We start from the raw sequence: 19702 nt of genomic DNA, 5'->3' as shown, positions 1-19702 counted from the left end.
TCAATTCGGATGTAATCTCAACCTTATGGAAAAATTGCAAGAATAGTACAGGCTATCTGTATACCTGTGCCCAGATCGACCTATTGTTAACATTTTGCCTTTTTGCATTATCATTTGCTCTTCTTATAAAAAAAAAAAAAACACAGATGTTGTTTTATTAAAAATGTGTCTTATAGAATAATTTATGTTATATATGTTATATAACAATGTTACATAATATACAATCTACAGCGTGCATGTACACATAGACACAGACATAAAATAGTTCTTCGGAGCCATTTCATGACCATTTGTGCCTAGATACTTCAGTATGTATCCCCTAGCAACGAGGATATTCTAGAAAAAATAGTACAGTGTTCAACTTCAATAAATTTCATTTATTTAATTTAGCAAAGATACAGTATTTGAATTTACTGTCCATATTCTATTGTTAGTTGACCCACTTAAGGCCCTTGATGGATAGCATACTTTATCCTCTGGCATTAGATTCCACCTAGGTGTCCATAGCTCTTTAAATTATCCTTTAAGTGGCCAGGCAGGACACTTGCTCTAATATACCTAATAAGCAGAAAACAATGTGACCCTCCTGCTCAATTATGTAAATATTTGGAACTCGCCTTTCATTCTTCACTTTATTAAAGACACGACTTCACCCGTTTAGTAGCTGCATTTGTGGATTAGATTTTGGTCAGCTCTCTTGCAGTGTAGTTTTCAGAATTCTCGAGAACACAGGGAGTTATAGAAATAAATCTGGTCCAACAGTGGAAAGCAATTTCATGCAATGACATCCTGATGGCCACTGTAACCTTATAAGCTCCTAGGCTCCCCGTCCTGGAAACAATATCCTAGTTTGTAGAAAGAATGGAAGTGCCAGATCAAACAGGACCTGACCTGACTTTCCATGGAAGTCGTACTTCAACATACGCTTTTCCAACTAAATTACCGTCATCTCATTCAGATGTTACTATCGCTTCCCTCCAGTAGTTTAACCTTTTTCCCTGGGATTTGGCATTTCGGTGTTTCTATTTCAGGTGTTTTTCTTTTTTTCTTTTCTTTTCCTTTCTTTCTTTCTTCTTCTTCTTCTTTTTTTTTTTAAGGAAGCTCTCTTCTTTCCAAATTGCTGTTCTCGAAAATGTGTCTGGGTAAAATCCCATAACAAAGAGAGGTTCTGTTTAAAAGAAACCATTCCAGGTGCTCAGAAACAATACCTTGTTGATCTGATCGCAGTGAGCTCTGGGCAGCAGATAACCTTGTATCATAAGATCTTTTTTTGGTCCTTGTCCATTTTACACTGAATTGCGTATGAGGGTGAGGGTGGGAATAACATCGCCTTGTCCTGGGTCTTTTGAACAAGAGATCACGTTAAGACCTCACATACCCTTGCCCACCTTTAGCGGACAATGCCGTATAGACCCCCAGCCCTCTGAAGGCAGGCCAGTAGTTCCCATCCTCTCTTGCCAACGAGAGCCTCTTACTTGGCTCCACGTGCTCTTCTCCGCCTACCATGGATTTATGGTTTAAAAGTTGAATTCCACAAAACTGCTACCCTACGTTCATGGAATTCGAGTGTTGGCAGCACAAGATGAGACCTTATGTGGCCAGGGGGATGGGAGCCCCAGGGTGCTGTGGCAGGTTGTATGTTTCCTTCCTTTCTGAAGTCATAGCAGTTTTCTGCTTGGTAGATTGGGACGGTACTCTGGTTTCCTATCCTGTGTGCTTTTCAGCAACAGGAGTTGAGAGTCCCTTCAGAATTTATTTAAAAGTTTATTACCCATTCCATTGTCATCAAGTTGTAAGTCTACTGGTAATGTTCCATGTGTTATGTTTTTGTCATTTTTATTGTATTTTATTTTGCTTTTTGGGGGGCGGCGGGCTGCACCCTTGGCATATGGAAGTTCCCAGGCTAGGGGTCAAATTAGAGCTGCAGCCACTGGCCTACACCACAGCCACAACAACATGGGATCCGAGCCGCGTCTGAGACCTCACGGCAACAGCAGATCTTTAACTCACTGGTCGAGGCCAGGGATCGAACCTGCGTCCTCATGGATGCTAGTTGGGTTCATTAACCACTGGGCCACGATGGGAACCCCCTCCCTGGTGTAGTTTCCTAGAGCACATGTTATATAAAGACAGCCCCTCCTTTCAGTGGACTGCAAAAGGGATTGTGAAAGCAACCGCTGTGCTCTTTCTTGAGCAGACTTTGTACCTGCAGCAGCAATAAGACAAAGGGCTTATTCTGTAGAACTTGATTCTAAAATGCTTTTTCTTTTTTCTTTTCTTTCATTTTTTGGGTCTTTTTAGGGCCGCACCCGAGGCATGTGGAAGTTCCCAATTGGAGTTGTAACCACCAGCCTACGCCACAGCCACAGCAATGTGGGATCCCTGCCGAGTCTGTGACTGACACCACAGCTCGTGGCAATGTTGGATCCTTAATCCACTGAGCAAGGCCCGGGATCAAACCCATATCTTCATGGATACTAGTCATGTTCTTTAACCGCTGAGCCACAACAGGAACTCCATGATGCTTTTTCTTTTGTTAAATTTTTAAATTAAAAAAAAAATTTGACCTATGGTTGATCTACAATGTTGTGTTAGTTTCTGGTACAGCAAAATGATTCAGTCATACATACATATATATATATATATATGTATATATATATATATATATATGTATTCTTTTTCAGATTCTTTTCCATTATAGGTCATTATAAGATATTGAATATAGTTCCCAGTGCTATACAGTGGGGTTTTGTTGTTTATTTTATATGTAGTGGTCTGCACCAGTTAATCCCAAACCCCTAATTTATCCCTTCTTCTCCCTTTCCCCTTTGGTAACTGTAAGTTTGTTTTCGAACCCTGGGAGTCTTGTTTCGTTTTATAAATAAGTTCATTTGTATCATCTTTTCAGATTCCATATTTAAGTCATATCACGTGATACTTGTCTTTGTCTGACTTCCCTGCTTGCGATCATCTCGAGGTCTATCGATGTTATTTGCATAACTTTGATGTTCCCAGTCTGTGCCCAAAGGCTATTAGGGAAAACAATAAGGCTGCTTAAGAAACAGACAGAATTTGCTTGGTGCATTTACTTAAAAGGTTCAGACACTGTCCTGGCACTGAGCTATATTTTTGCCTTTGAGTTTCTGATAATATATTTTTGATTTCTTCCATCCGCTCCCCTACCCACAACTCACTGTTCAAACAAAGCGAAATGGGACATCATCGTCCCAGCAAATAAGCAGAAATGCATCGTCTCTTGTCTTTAGATTCTACTCCGTAACAACCCTGTTCTCTGTTCTGGGTCCTTACAAATCCCCACATCAGGCCAAGAAAAGAAATGTTTCTTTTCTTCCCAAATTGGGCTTCCTCCCTAGGATTGGTCCAGTATAAGAGAACTGGTCGTTATTGGTGCTTATGAAGGAAATGCGTCTCCCAGATTCACAATTCTGTAGACTTCATCTTTTTTCAAGGGGAAGCAGTAAGACGCAATTGAAATGCAGGAGGGGAGTTTCTTGAAAAATATTTCCCTGAAGTTGCAGGGGTTAGTAAGGGACAGAGGTGGAGTGACTGAAAGTTGTGTCCTGGAGGCGTTTGATCAACCTCCATATCCTCTTCAATCAATTTGCAGGAATTAACATTTCATCTGAATTATTAAAACCACCATAAGCAGTGTTCAGAAATGAAGAACAAATGAAGTGCATTGGGAATTCAGTAATAAGTACTTTTCCACATTATTTCTTTCTGAAGTGAGGTTCTGGGGGTGTTTGCTATGACACACATAGGCAAGATTGCAAGGTGATTTGGGGGTGCAAAAGATGACATAACCGGACTTATTAATATAATTTTCTAATCTTGTAAGAAAGATTTCTGCTACCATTAAGTTTTTTTTTTTTTTTTTTTGCTACCTTTAAGTTTTCATGGTCTACTTTTCTTTAACAAAGACTTATGCTTATTCGAGGCCATATTCTGTTCTACGCATTTGTGTAACTACAGACTTAATTTTCTTAACCCCATAAGGATGGCCACTATCATCACCATTTTACAGATGGGGAAACTGAGGTACTGAGAGTCACTTGCCCAAGGTCCCACAGCTAGAAAGGGGCAGTGCCAGTTTTTTTTTTTTTTTTCTTTTCTTTTTTGTCTTTTTGTCTTTGTAGGGCTGCACCGGTGGCATATGGAGGTTCCTAGGCTAGGGGTCAAATTGGAGCTACCACTGCTGGCCTATACCAAAGCCACAGCAACATGGGATCCCAGCTATGTCCATGACCTATACCAGAGCTCACGGCAATGCCAGATTCTTAACCCACTGTGCAAGGCCAGGGATCGAACCCTCGTACTCATGAACACCAGCCAAGTTTGTTAACCACTGAGCCACGAGGAGAACTCCAGCAGTGCTAGGTTTTCAACTCAGGCACCAGTTTGATTCTGAATACTGCCCCTTGATTCTCAGCATCTGGATTTATTTTTCTAAGTCTTAGAATCTGGATTTATAATAACCTAGATTTAAAATTTAAAAATTTTTTTTTTCCTTTTTTTTGTCTTTTTGCCATTTCTTGGGCCACTCCCGTGGCATATGGAGGTTCCCAGGCTAGGGGTTGAATCGGAGCTGCAGCCACTGGCCTACACCAGAGCCACAGCAATGCAGGATCCGAGCCACGTCTGCAACCTACACCACAGCTCGCCGGATCCTTAACCCACTGAGCGAGGCCAGGGATCAAACCCGAAACCTCGTGGTTCCTAGTCAGATTCGTTAACCACTGAGCCACGACAGGGACTCCCTAAAAAAAAATTTTTTTAAATTGTTATTTCCCCAATACAATTTTTTTTTTCTACTGTACAGCATGGTGACCCAGTTACACATACATGTATACATTCTTTTTTCGCATATTATCATGCTCTGTCATAAGTGACTAGACATCGTTCCCAGGGCTATACAGCAGGATCTCATTGCTAATCCATTCCACAAGCAATAGTCTGCATCCATTAACCTCAAGCTCCCAAAACATCCCACTCCCTCCCCCTCCCCCTCGGCAACCATAAGTCCATTCTCCAAGTCCATGATTTTCTTTTCTGTGGAAAGGTTCATTTGTGCCACATATTAGATTCCAGATATAAGTGATATCATATGGCATTTGTCTTTCTCTTTCTGACTTATTTCACTCAGTATGAGAATCTCTAGTTCCATCCATGTTGCTAGGTTTAAGATTTTTTGAATGTTAGAAATTTCTAGGTTTCTGTGGTTGATTTTTTTTTTCTTTTTAGCCATGCTCAAGCAAGAAAAATTAATTTCCCTCCCAGCTTGTTCTGAAATGAAACCACCACCAAACTGTCCTCAGTAACGAGTTTTCCTCTGTTAGAAGACACTCCAATTTCCTCCTTTTTTACGTTTTGCTTGAATGGCCTGACATGGAAAAATTCTCATACCAGATACCCCCCGGCTGAGGGCCTCTGAGGGCTGTTTGCAAAAATTAAGGCTGTTTCAAGTAAGTCAGAGGTGATGGAGTCCTGCTAATCGGAACTCACATCTGTTGGACTTGGTTTTCTCAGCCCCAGACAGCAGAAATGCTCCTTCCTTTGCCAGAAGCCTCCTGGACTCAAAATTCCAGACAGTCATCCTGTCTGTCAGCCCAGATTTCCTATGGGAAGTAGGCTTGAAGTGTAAACACCGGGAAGCCAGGCTGAAGGGAGCAGACTGTTCGGTTTAAGAGGCTGCTGGGTCCTTGCTCTGCCCCCAGGGCTGCAGTCATTAAAGGGAACAGGTTGGAACAGGGGAGCTGTTTTCCACCCCCACACCCCCACCTTTTCCACCTTTGCTCCCAGTAATGCAGTTTTCAGCTGAAGGCACCTTTCGGTTGCACCTCTTGGATGTTTGAGGATTAGAAAGCGCACAAAACCATCGCAGGAGAAAAGCGTCTTTATCGAGACAGCCTAGAAAGCGAGACTCCTGCACAGAGTCTCAAGAGAGGTGGCCTTTGCACTTGGTAGGCTCACCCACTGATGGCTTCTCCCTCCAGGCATTTAGAGGACAGGTATTAATTAATTAGTTAATTAATTTTTATTGTTTTAGGGCTGCACCTATGGCATATAGAGGTTCCCACGCTAGGGGTTGAATCGGAGCTGCAGCTGCCAGCCGACACCCCAGCCACAGCAACACTGATTCACGTCTGTAACCTACACCGCAGCTCATAGCAATGCTGGATCTTTAACCTCCTGAGTGAGGCCAGGGATCGAACCCACATCCTCATAGATACTATTCGGGTTCCTTACACTGAGCCACAACGGGAACTCTGATATTTATTTTTTATTTTTTGTTTGCTTGTTTTTTGCTTTTTAGGGCACTCCTGCAGCATATGGAAGTTCCCAGGTTAGGGGTCGAATCAGAGCTGTAGCCGCCGGCCTATGCCACAGCCACAGCAACACGGGATCTGAGCTGAGCTTGCAGCATGTACCACAGCTCACAGTAATACCCGATCCTGCCCACTGAGTGAGGCCAGGGAGCGAACCTATATCCTCTTGGATCCTAGTCGGGATCGTTAACTGCTGAGCCATGAAGGGAACTCCCAGGTATTTATTTTTTTAATGTATATTTTATTCTCTAATCTATCTAACTAACAGCTTTTGAATTTAAGCTATTTGGGATACTGAAAAACACATTGGCATTTTCCCCACATAAGGCTAAAATACAAGTAGGAAAAAAAAAAATTCCTTATAAATGAGTGTCCTTGAATCAACCTGGTCTGGTATTATGTAAGCAGATTTGGCAGGGGAGGAGGGATTTCTAGAATTCTTTTGCTCTCTCTTCATAAGTAATTGGTCGTTACCGTTGCAGTGTATGTACAGACTTTGATTTATGAGGTTTTTGATGCCATGTCAGATTGTAAAAACTAGGTAGGTTCAAGTTTACACGTTAAATAAATAAAAATTCTTACTATATTTAGTCAAATCTAAGACCCACTGACTGTGAGATTATACACCACTCGGGGAAAGAAAAACCCTGCAAGCAAGCTATGGAAAGGCATTGATTAAAAACATATATCGCTTAGGAGTTCCCTTGTGGTGCAGTGGGAGAAGGATCCAGCGTTGTCACTGCAGCAGCCCAGGTCGCTGTTGTGGCATGGATTCAATCCCTAGCCCGGGAACTTCCATGGGGGCAACCAAAAGAAAAACCGTAGATCGCTCCTATGTGGAATCTAAAGAAGTGATACAAGTGAACTTATTTACAAAATAAAATTAGACTCAAGACATGGAGAACAAACTTGTGGTTACCAAAGGCAAATTGGGACTTTGGCATTAACTGACACATGCTACTATATATAAAATAGGTAAATAACAAGATCCTATGCATAGCAGAGGGAGCTTTACTCAATATCTTGTAATAACCTATAATGGAAAAGAATCTGTAAAAAAATATATACATATCTGAATCACTTTGCTGTACACCTGAAACATTGGAAATCAACTGTACTTCAGTTTTTAAAAAATGCCTTTTAAAAAAAAAAAAAAAAAAAAAAAAAAAGAAGGAGTTCCCGTCGTGGCGCAGTGGTTAACGAATCCGATTAGGAACCATGAGGTTGCGGGTTCGGTCCCTGCCCTTGCTCAGTGGGTTAACGATCCGGCATTGCCGTGAGCTGTGGTGTAGGTTGCAGACGCGGCTCGGATCCCGCGTTGCTGTGGCTCTGGCGTAGGCCGGTGGCTACAGCTCCGATTCAACCCCTAGCCTGGGAACCTCCATATGCCGCGGGAGCGGCCCAAGAAGTAGCAACAACAACAACAACAAAACAACAACAAAAAAGACAAAAGACAAAAAAAAAAAAAAAAATGCCTTCAGAGGTCTTAGAATCTGTGGTGGCCATGTTTTAGCCCCAGTCTTGCTTCCTTTCCACCTAGTCTGACAACACGATTCCAAAATTCCAAGCATTTTCAGTTGTGAGCTTCCCTTTACTGGCCTATTGGCTTTTGGCAGCCTTGATTCCCTTCTTCCTGAAATACTTCCCTCCCCTGGCCTAAGACAACACCCTCTCTTGGTTCTCCTCTCACCCTTCAAGCTGTTCCTTCTCCAGTTCCTTGGCTAGCGCGACCTGACCTCTGAATCATGGAGAGCCCAGGGACTCAGGACTTGCCCCTCCTTTCTCCCTGCCCACTCTTCCTCCCTAAGTACCATCTGTCTGCTGCTGATTCCCAAGTGCATCTATCCAGCCTGGATCTTGCACCTGAACTCAGCATGGGGAGAGCCTCGCCGCCTGCCTGATAGACACAGGTGTCTTACAGGCACCTCCCAATGAAGATGTGTGACTCGAATCCCTACATCCCTCACATCAGGTACCCAGTGTGGAAAGTGGCACCTCTGGTCTTCCTGCTGCTCAGAGCAAAACCTTAGAGTCATCCTTAACGCCTTTCCTTCTTTCTCACCCCACATTCGATCCGCTAGCCAGTCCCATCAACTCTACCTTCAAAATAGATGCAAAAATGGACCATTTCCCCTCATTTCCACACCCCACTCCCACAAGCCCCTGTCTGGATCATTGCCAGGAACTCTTAACTGGCTGTTCCACTTCCGCCTGGGCTCCTTGTGGTTTGCTCTTGACACAATGGCCAGAGCGATCCTGTTCAGTGTAAGTCAGTTCGCGTCATTCCTGACATTGAAAAGTCAAGATCCCCAGTGATGGTCCATTGTACGCAAAGCCCAGTGCAGTTCACATGCCCCTCCTGACCATTGGTCTCCAGTCTCCGATGCCCACTGTCCTCCCCATCCCTTACTTGCTACAGCCACATCAACCTCCCTGCCCCTCCTTGAACATGGTGCAAACACTCTTTGCACCTGCTCTTCCCTCTACAGGGCTTGCTCCTTCACCTCCATTAGGGCTTGGTTCCAGCATTAGCTCAGTGGAGTCTTCTCTGAGATAATGGGGGAGAAGACCCCGTATCTAGAATTGCAGCCCTCCCCCCCCACCTTTTTCGCCTTGGCCACCCTGGCTATCTAACACATGGACTATTTGATTACGTCCCACCTCCCCCAGCAGAATGCAGGCTTCACCAAAAGAGGATTTTGTCCTGCCTCCTTCCTCGCCCCCTCCCCAGTGCCTAGATTTGCATCTGGTGCTCAGTAAGTGCATTTCTGTGGAATGAATAAATGCGTAGCTTCAGACACAGGCTAAGATCAGGAGGAAGAGGGCATTTGCAGTCTTCTGGGGGTGTTTTTCATTTTCCTCCTTGGAAGGAAAGAAAAGGTTCTTAGTGTTCCTGACGGCATCAGTGAAATGTATGTCTCCCATCTAGAAAATCACCTACTGCTTGGATAGAGTTTGTCCTTGGTGAACGGTCCACCCATTAACCAGGAGACCTTTGCACAGTGGTTGTCAGTTGCTTCTGAGATTCATCTGAGCTTGTGATATTCAGCAAGATGGGGATTCATTCTGCTTTGGAAATCACTTCTGGGGTTTCAAATGAACCATTCCTCCAACTTTTAGATCTCAATAGGGAAGGGAAGGGAATTTTTTTTTTTTTTGTCTCTTTAGAGCTGTACCCAAGGTGTATGGAAGTTCCCAGGCCAGGGGTCCAATTGAAGCTGCAGCTGCTGGCTTGCACCACAGCCATAGCAAGGCCAGATCCAAGCCGCATCTGCGACCTACACCACAGCTCATGGCAATGCTGGATCCTTTAACCTGCTGAGTGAGGCCAGGGATCTCATTCATTCATTCACTCATTCATTCACAGAGAGTCATTGTACTATCTTTTATTCTGTGCTAGGCTCCCGGAGGTGCTGCCGTTAATGGGGATCAAAGCAGACATGGGGCTTGGGCAGAAGGTGTCCAGAAAAGGCATCTCTGGGGACATGACCGTTGTTCATGAAATGTGAAAGCCAGGCTTTTGTTCAGATTTCTGACCTTGACCTACCTTGCTCTGTACAGACATTTTATGTTTTATGCACTGTGTCCCTCTTTGCCTTTGTGCCTGCAGTTGGCAAGCCTGAGGTCACAGCATGTTTGTTGGGTTGGGGGGGGTCAGGCTGGTAGTAAAAGGGAAGTGGTTTAGAGCTCATATGTTCTGTTTTCCACATGTATGACTCAGGAGATGTGTGTGTGTGTGTGTACACCAGCACAGGGATAACTGTAGAGTCATCCGTCCTTGGAGGAGTTTGTGTACTAATTGCCTCCATGGGAGTTTTCTCATTATTTGTTCCCCCACTTCTTTTTCTAGAATAATGGGAACTGCCATTACATTGACCAAGGATGGGAGATGCAGTGGGAATACATCAGTCTTTTCATGATGAGCATGTGGTACCAGCCAAAAGCTTAGAGACACGTTCGTCTGTCTCATGGATGTACCTGTTCTGTACGAAACGCGGTCGTCCAGCATGAAATGCAGAGGGTTGGGTCGTGGGTTCCAGCCGGGCTTTGTTTCTTCCAGCTCTGTCCTCTCTGACCTCTTCCAGGGGAGGCTTTAATATGGGTTCTGAAGGATGGCACTCATTTCAGAGATTTATCTCCAAAAGGAGAGAGCTTTAATACCCTCACTTATCAAGGTTCTTATTAAATGAGGAAGAACCCTCTTTTGCATACTGGCGCGGCCATTGAGCTTTAAAAGAAATGAGCTTCGAATGAGGACTGTCTGTCCAGATTATATCTGATTCAGGATTTTATAACATAGCAAAATGCCACGTCTTCCATAGTAACCCAGCTTCTCACCTCTTGCCTTTGTCTTGGGCTCCCTCACGGCCGATCTGGGCAGAGTCTGCTCACTCCAAAGAGCCCCTGGATGCTGCCCTGATGCCCTGATGCTCTGTGTGTAGCTGGGGTGGCAGCATGGTCCTTTCACATGTGCCCCTTAGGTCCCATATTAATGGAGTTCTGAAAAACCCAGGAGGCTAGGATGCTGGTGCCTGGCTTCATTGTGCTGCTAGGGCTAAAACCGATGTCTGTGCAGAACTGCCCCCGCCTTTCAAGTTCATTGCCCAGGGACTCATGTTCACACTGAAAAGGAGGGGACAGAGGAAAGACAGCTAAAGTGCTTTAAGGTTTTCTGGGATCAGAGATGGTATTTTTCAGTTTATGGATGGGGACATGGTAGTTCTTTCCTTTAAAACCCTGTCTGGTGATTGCCAAGTTCATGATCTTTTTACTACCTTCACCATAAAAGTCACACACCCTTTCCTGGGGCCAGGATCACCTTCTCAGATACAGCCCCTGGCAAGTGCAGACACTGATTTATAGAGCGTGACTCCTTCCGTGACTTTAGCAACTTTAGCCATGCCCCCGAGCCCCGGGACTTGCCGTCACAAGAAAAGCGAAGTTAGGCTTGTTGCCCCATCAGTCAGCACTTTCGTGGGCTGAAGGTTGTGTTGCTTTTCAGCCTAAGGAAAAAAAAAAAGAGGCTTGGCATCACCTTCAGCTAAGCAAATCAGAGGAACTCAACACATAGTGTCTCCATTCCAGATGAAAATTCTCAGAACTCTGTGGGACAGATGACCAGGCCGAGCAGAGATTTGGTCTCTATTTTACTGTCAATGAAATGCCACACTGAGGTTAATAATTGGGGTAGGAACTTTCAGTGTGTGTGTGTGTGTGTGTGTGTGTGTGTGTGTGTGTGTGTGTGTTTCTCTTCACACAGTACTTTTCCAAATCTTTGGCCATTTGATGGTCTAGCTTGGGTTTTTTTGTTTTTTTTTGGTTGGTTGTTTGGGTTTTTTTGGCTTTTTAGGGCTGCGCCCATGGCATATGGTGGTTCCCAGGCTAGGGGTGGAATCACAGCTGCTGCTGCTGGCCTACACCACAGCCACAGCCACTCCAGATCCTAGCGCAGCTGCAGCCTTGCACTGCAGCTCACGGCAACGCCTGATCCTTAACCCACTGAATGAGGCCAGGGATCGAACCCACATTCTCATGGATACTAGTCGGGTTCATTACCACTGAGCCACAAGGGGAACTCCTAGCTAGGGTCTCTTTAACTTGCTACCATTTCAGGGGTTGGTGAACTACAGCATGTGGGTTCATTTACATTATCTGTGGCTGCATTCATGTGAACAGAGTTGAGAACTTGCATTGCAACAGAGACTATATGCAAGTTCTCTGTGCAAAAATAGTTACTCTTGCCCCTTGCCTGGTACAGAAGAAGCTTGCTGAAACTTCCTTGGGTTTTTTTTTTTGAAGAGTACCATAGTTTTAAAGGAAAGAACTACACTTGCTAGCCCCAGAGAAAAACTTTCCCAGCATCTGCTTGGTCAGTAATAACAGGCCAGCAAGAAGCTCACAAGCGTGGCCAAGCCTGGGTGCATTCATATGTCAACTAGGTGGCTGTGCCCTAGGGGCATAATTTCAGTGACTAATAATGCTCCTCTCTGGTGCCACATGACATTCCCTGTTAACCACCAGAGAGGTACCACGAACTAGCTGGGCAAACCTGAACTGGTCATTAACCTTTCTACCTGAGATTCGTCACCAATAAAATTAAACAGTTAACATATATATATATACATATATCCGTCATAATAATGTGTATATATAAAATCTGCAGAAATACATGTCTACGTAAGTGTTACTTGTACATACATATAAATATATATATATATATAGCTTTAAAAGGAATAATAAATGTCAAATATAGTCATAGAATAAAAAGAAGACCCATTTCCCCACCATGCAGCTTATGAAATGGGACCTTCTGAATACCTTTGAAGTCCCCTCTGTGTACCTGTCCAGTAACATCCCCCTCCCTCCCCAGAGGTGGCTATTAAGCTATTACTTTTCCTTATAGTTGTATTGTGTAGTGTTGGCTGAAACGTTTTTTTTCTAAACAAAGAACACCTTCAGATCCCATCCTCCAAGTTTGCACTACCTTGGGGCAACTTCATTTTCTGAGTGCTAACTGCGTCCGTTGTCTTAAAATCTCACCAGGGCTCCAGTCCAGCACACAGGTAACGCACATTGGCTGCCCAGTACACACTCTGGAAATATCCAAAGGTTTTTCCTTTTTTTTAAATCTTTTTAGGGTCACATCCGTGGCATATGGATGTTCCCAGGCTAGGGATCAAATCGGAGCTGCAGCTGCCAGCCTACACCACAGCCACAGCAACGCCAGATCTGAGCCGTGTCTGAAACCTACCCTGTAGCTGGACATGACAGATCCTTACCCACTGAGTAGGGCCAGGGATCGAACCTACGTCCTCATGGATACTAGTCAGGTTCAATGCCACTTAGCCACAGAGGGAGCTCTTGGAGGTTTTCCTTTTCCCTTTGCTGGCAGTGGGGGGATGGGGATAAGGGACAGCAATGTCAGGGGGTAGTTCAGACTGGTCTTCGATGTTCCCTCTGTTTTGTGATCCTTGATAGGTTGAGAGGCTGGGGTCTCCAGAGGGAATGCCTGGCTCTGCCATCTTTCATTGTATCCGTAGTGGGAAGGGGCAGTGATGGGGGACCTTGCTCACCCAGGCTGGTTCACCTGGGTTGACTCCACATTTACATAATAAGAGAATAAGATGAAATCTGATTTGTGAGCCTTAAAATTAGCTTCCAGTCAATTTTGGTGGAAGCAAAATCTCATTGTATTCATTCTTTGTGTTTTCCTTTTTCTTCTTTTTTTTTAATTTTGTGGCTGAAAAAAAAAGCATAAATACTGGCTTTTGGAAGAAGGAGCTATTGTTAAGCATAAGCCTTTTAAACTCTGTAATTACTCTATAAAGCCTGTGTGTTTGCATCAGAAATGCGTTTCGTCTTAAGTTGTAGTGCCCAGTGTAGGGAGCATTTATAATGATGCGGTACTTCCAAAAATAAATCAACTCTATAGAAAATGTTAATCAGCTCATCCCCAGAGACCGTACGGAATATCTCCACTGTACAAATGAGGAAGCCACCACGACAGTTAGTGGTTTGCCCAAAGCCACACTGTCACTGGCATTACGAAGATTTAAGCAAAGGTCCCACGTCCAAGAAAACGCACAGTCATGTTTCCATGTAAGACACTGTGAGCCTTCGTCGAATTGGCCTAAATTAAGATTCAGGGACTAACAAGCCTTTTGGTGTTGGGAAGAACCGACCGCATCCACCACAAAGCGCTGGCCTGCTCTTGAAAGTTACCTGTGGGGTTTTAAATAGGACTTTTTTTTTTTTTTTTTGAGGCGTCTGTTTGCTTGAAATGAAAAGCTCTGTCTCTGGCTACATATCACTAGGAAAATTGAAAAGCAACGGGTCCAAGCGTATTTCCCTCTGCCAGGGAAAATAGTGTGGGAAGGACAGTGATGTCTCAATTTGTGGCATTCTTCTTTTCCAGTTGACAAAAAAGCAGCCTTCTACCAGGAACTGACTTTCAGAAACCATTTTCAAGGGGGTGGGTCAGGATGTGCAGACTCTTCGAAATGATCTGCTTCGGGGGGATTGCACAGCAAAGGGTTTCCACGGAGGCAGCACAAAGACCTCCATTTACACAGAAACTTCTGGAATTCTTACTGCCATTTTCTGAGGCAAAACATTGATAGCTCATTTTATAAATATTTTCCCTAACAACTAATTGAAGCAAAAAAGGTTTTTTTCCCCCTCTTGATTACTCTCCAGTTAATTGAAGAATTCAATTAACTATCATGGGGTAAGTGCCTCTTCAGTCTCCTCTTCTGCTTTCTTCCCTCGGCTTCACTTGGAAACTTTACCCCATTTTTTTTTTTTTTTTGAGTTGTGTTTTTTGAAATTGCAGTAAAGTTAATTTACAATGTTGTGTTAGTTTCCAAAGTAAAGGGATTATTCTATACACACACAGACACACATATTCTTTCTCAGATTCTTTTTTTTTTTTTTTTTTTTTGGTCTTTCTTTGTCTTTTTAGGGCCCCACTCACAGCACATGGAGGTTCCCAGGCTAGGAGTCGAATAAGAGCTACAGCTGCCGGCCTACACCACAGCCACAGCAACCCAGGATCCAAGCTGTGTTTGCAACCTACACCACAGCTCACTGCAACACCAGATCCTTAACCCACTGGGCAAGGCCAGGGATTGAACCTTCCCTCATGGGTACTAGTCAGATTTGTTTCCACTGAGCCACGATGGGAACTCCTGGATCACTTTTTTAGATTCCACATATAAGTGATATCACATAATAAATATTTATCGTTCTCTGACTTACTTCACAGTGTGATAATCACTAGGTCCATTCGTGTTGCTACAGATAGCATTATTTCATTCTTCTTTAAGGCTGAGTAACATTTCATTTTGTATATATGTACCTCATCTTTATCCCCTCCTCTGTCGCTGGACATTTGGGTTGTTTCCATGTCTTTTTTTTTTTGCCATTTCTTGGGCCACTCCCGCGGCATATGGAGGTTCCCAGGCTAGGGGTCGAATCGGAGCTGTAGCTTCCAGCCTAGGCTAGAGTCACAGCAATGCAGGATCCGAGCCGTGTCTGCGACCTACACCACAGCTCAGCTCACGGCAACACTGGATCTTTAACCCACTGAGCAAGGCCAGGGATCAAACCCGCAACCTCATGGTTCCTAGTCGGATTCGTTAACCACTGAGCCACAATGGGAACTCCCCCATGTCTTAACTATTGTGAGTAGTGCTACAACGAACATTGGGGTGCATGTATCTTTTCGAGTTAGAGTTTTCTCTGGGTATATGCTCAGGAGTTGATTTGCTGGATCATATGGTAGTTAAGGAACCTCTATATTGTTCTCCATAGTGGCTGCACCAGTTTACATTCCTACCAACAGCGTAGGAGGGTTCCCTTTTCTCCACACCCACTTCAGCATTTGTTGCTTGTAGACTTTTTGACGGTGGCCCTTCTGACTGGAGTGAGGTGATACCCCCTTGTAGTTTTGATTTGCACTTCTCTAATAATTAGCAATATTGAGCATCTCTTCATGAGTCAATTGGCCATCCGTAATGTCTTCTTTGGAGAAATGTCTAGTTAGGTCTTCTGCCCATGTTTTTGGTTATTGAGTAGGAAAAGTTTTAAAGACATCGTGAATGATAATGGCTCTGGTGTCTGGGCATATGAGCATGGCCTCATCCAAAGATACAGTATTGACTCAGAAGACTGATCACTCCCCCGCCCCCACCCCACCCCGTGTGACAACTATCAAGAGCCCTAACTGGGAGGTTATACATGCACCCATGGATACATCTGGGAAAAGCCAATGCTTATTTGCAGAGGCAAGGTGCCAAAAAGGAGAAAAACACCAAAGCCACTCAGGAAAAGCCCCACATCACAGAGGGACAGTGCCCAGTGCTTATCTTGAGTTATCAGACCCCAAGATTTGATTTTGGCCTTTCACACTCTGTTCACCCCATCAGTGGTGTCTGCATTTCACACTGACTTGAGTTCACAAGTAACTGATGGGCCAGAATGACAATATATAATGTTATCTGGTGAGCTGGGTTTAAAACCCAACCCATCTGCCTTTGTGATATTGGGCAAATTGCCCAACTCTTCTGTATTTTTTTCTTACCCAGACAATTGGAATGGGGTTGCTTTATACAGATGTTCCAAGACCAAAGCCTTCACATAATACCTGGAAGATCACGGCTATTATTATTACACTGTCATTTTGCTGTTATCTTCACTGTAACTGTACAAGTCAACTTAGGAGACTGACTAATAATCAGAAAACTGCTGGTTGAGCACAGGATTGTAAGGCATGAGGAGTTTCTGGGTGGCTCAGAGGTAACGAATCCTACTAGCATCCATGAGGACACAGGTTCAATCCCTGGCCTTGCTCAGCTGGGCTTAGGATCTATTGTTGCCGTGAGCTGTGGTGTAGCTCACGAACATGGCTTGGATCCTACGTTGCTGTGGCTGTGGTGTAGGCAGGCAGCTACAGCTCTGGTTCGACCCCTAGACTGGGAACGTCCATATACTGAGAGCACAGCCCTAAAAAGACAGGAAAAAAAAAAAAAAAAAAAAAAAAAGGCTTGTAAAGGATAAGAGGTTAGACTTTTTTTTTTTTTGTCTTTTGTTGTTGTTGCTATTTCTTGGGCCGCTCCCTCGGCATATGGAGGTTCCCAGGCTAGGGGTTGAATCGGAGCCGTAGCCCCCGGCCTACGCCAGAGGCACAGCAATGCAGGATCCGAGCCGCGTCTGCAACCTACACCACAGCTCACGGCAATGCCGGATCGTTAACCCACTGAGCAAGGGCAGGGCTCGAACCCGCAACCTCATGGTTCCTAGTCGGATTCGTTAACCACTGCGCCACGACGGGAACTCCAGGTTAGACGTTTTTAAAGAATGCTTCCACTGGGTGGGATTAGCTGGGTATTTTGTCAGCGGGTCTCATGGACACCATGGGGAGACTCGGAACCCCCTCTGCCCCAGACAGTGTGGGATTCGCTCCACTGTAGTTTGAACCGGTGGCTTAGCTTTTTCTTCATTTCATGAAAAATGAAGTCTCAGATTTTTTGGGTTCCAGGTGTTTTTAGCAGCAACACAGAATCGCTCTGGTGACTTAGTTTGGATTTGGCTTTCAAAACATCTTTTAGGGGTGATTTACTATACTTCCAGGTTGCTCTTCTGGTTTCACATCCAGGAGGTGACAGTGGCAGGAGGGTACCTAACCAGTCCCCAGCACAGGCTGTGTGTGCCCCGTGCTTCTAAGAAGGCACTGCCGGCCTCGGAAGGGCTCCAGTGATGGGAAAGTGTGCTTCTCTCGTTTCCTTAAAACAGAGTGGCCTTATGGAGAGATTTCACATGCCTGTATTCGTGTTTTATTTTCTTTCGTGTCTGGTTTAGGTATCGACATCCTGAAGCTTGTAGCAGCCCAAGTAGGAAGCCAGTGGAAGGATATCTATCAGTTTCTGTGTAATGCCAGCGAGAGGGAGGTGGCAGCTTTCTCCAACGGGTACACGGCGGACCACGAGCGGGCGTACGCAGCGCTGCAGCACTGGACCATCCGGGGTCCCGAGGCCAGCCTGGCCCAGTTAATCAGCGCTCTGCGCCAGCACCGGCGCAACGATGTCGTGGAGAAGATCCGGGGCCTGATGGAAGATACCACCCAGGTAATGCAGCCCGCTTGTCTGTCTTTTTTTTTTCTTTTTTGGTCTTTTTGCGTTTTGTCGGGCTGCTCCCGCAGCATATGGGGGTTCCCAAGCTTTTGGGGTCGAATTGGAGCTGTAGCCACCGGCCTACGTCAGAGCCACAGCAACGCGGGATCCGAGCTGCCTCTGCAACATAACCACAGATCACCGGCAACGCAGGATCCTTAACCCACTGAGCGAGGCCAGGGATCGAACCTGCAACCTCATGGTTCCTAGTCGGATTCGTTAACCACTGCACCTCGACGACAGGAACTCCTGGCTCGTCTGTCTTTGCCACTAACCTTAGGTCCCTGCGCCGTCCGATTTTACCAAGTATGTGTGATAAGGGAAAATAACTAATAGTAGGTGTTTAGGTTTACACACACGCGCACACACACACACACCCTCTTCCAGGCCAGTGCTTCTCAGTGGTTTTCATTAATTATCTAGAGAACTTTTAAAAATTCTGATATTTGGACCCTGCCGTAGACCAGTCAAATTAGCATCTCTAGGAGGACTTAGGAATCAGTATTTTCAGGCATCAATATTTTTAAAAGCTTTCCAAGTGATTTTAATGCGCAGAGTTGAGAATCATTGCCTTTGGGTGGGGTGGATCCTAGGGTCAGACTGAGCCTCTCCATCTCTTCCTCGTTACCCAATTTACAGCCTCATTTTGCATAACACACTCTGAACAAAAACAAGAAGGAAGACCTTTTTTTTTTTTTTTTTTTTTTCTATTCACTTCCCTGTCCAGAGGATGTTTTCTGTGATGGGGTTCAGGCTCCCTCTTACCTCCTGACCAGGCAGGTGGTGCTGGCAGCAGTTAGCAACAGAACTGACGTTTCTCCTTGGGCTGGTCAGGGAGACACTGAGGGGGCCCAGGAGTGTGATTCATTTATAGTCATTGGTCCATGAATCCTGGCTTTGGAGTCACACGGCACTGGATTTGAATTCTGGCCGGGTGACCCGGGGTAGGTTACTTCAGCGATCTCTGCCTCTGTCATCTCCCTTGTAAGCCACATTTCTAGGGTTAATTAAGGGAGGAGAAGGTGTATGAAATGCCTGATGCATTAAAGATATCCTACAATTCATGGGTTATGATGACCCTCGTTTTACTTAGCCTTCCTTAATCATAGTGTGGTTCCCTGAAAGGCCCTGGGTTAAGTACACGTTTGGCTGTTGAATCGTATTTCTCACAGATTTTGATGAACGTTTCGCAGTATATTCTCAAAGTAAAAACACTGCAGCCGAGACTTCGTAAAATCCACTTTAAAATTTCAAAGGCCATTCTGCCTGAGGTTTTTTTCCAGTGATCTCAACTCATTACCTAAAAGAGCTGGAGAGATACGTGCCCCCCCCACTCCCCACCCCCGCCATCCGCTCTAATCTACTATCATTTCTGCACTGAATTTTGTATGTCAAGAGACTTCATTTTTTATATTTAAGAAATCCGAAAGCCTTTATTGTTTTACAGGAACAGGGTAGTGTGTCTTCATTACTGAAGTAGATATTCATCTGATGGATCTTTTATCTAATGTCTGGATAAAAATGTATTGGTGCTGATTGACTCTGCAGTCAATGGATCTTTAAAGTTTCTGGTGTGTTTTTTAACTTCTTTGAAGTGTGGAATTTCAGAAAAAAAGATTGACTAAGAGAGGCTGGGGTCAACATTCAAAGGCACACATCCGTGCCTTGTGACTTTCTGAGAAATGA

General features: G+C 44.7%; 1 protein-coding gene across 6 annotated transcripts in view; it reads left to right on the top strand.

The window, feature by feature from the left end:
• Positions 1-19702, top strand: part of TNFRSF21 (TNF receptor superfamily member 21) — a 99851-nt gene that overhangs the window by 29000 nt on the left and 51149 nt on the right. For all 6 annotated transcript variants that reach the window (XR_014810249.1, XR_014810250.1, XR_014810248.1 and 3 more), the window contains exon 4: positions 17706-17971. Coding sequence is in view for 2 of the 6 variants with exons in the window: in XM_003128430.5 (XP_003128478.4) it covers positions 17706-17971 (266 nt within the window). In the remaining 4 variants the exon portion in view is untranslated. The remainder of the gene's footprint in view (positions 1-17705; positions 17972-19702) is intronic.

The sequence above is a fragment of the Sus scrofa genome, chromosome 7, assembly GCF_054392235.1.
Source record: "Sus scrofa isolate SSC_HxYL_T2T_F1_AM1 chromosome 7, Sscrofa_HxYL_maternal_Yorkshire_Landrace_v2.0, whole genome shotgun sequence".
NCBI classification, from domain to species: Eukaryota; Metazoa; Chordata; class Mammalia; order Artiodactyla; family Suidae; genus Sus; species Sus scrofa.
This window is presented reverse-complemented; position numbering and strand designations above follow the sequence as displayed.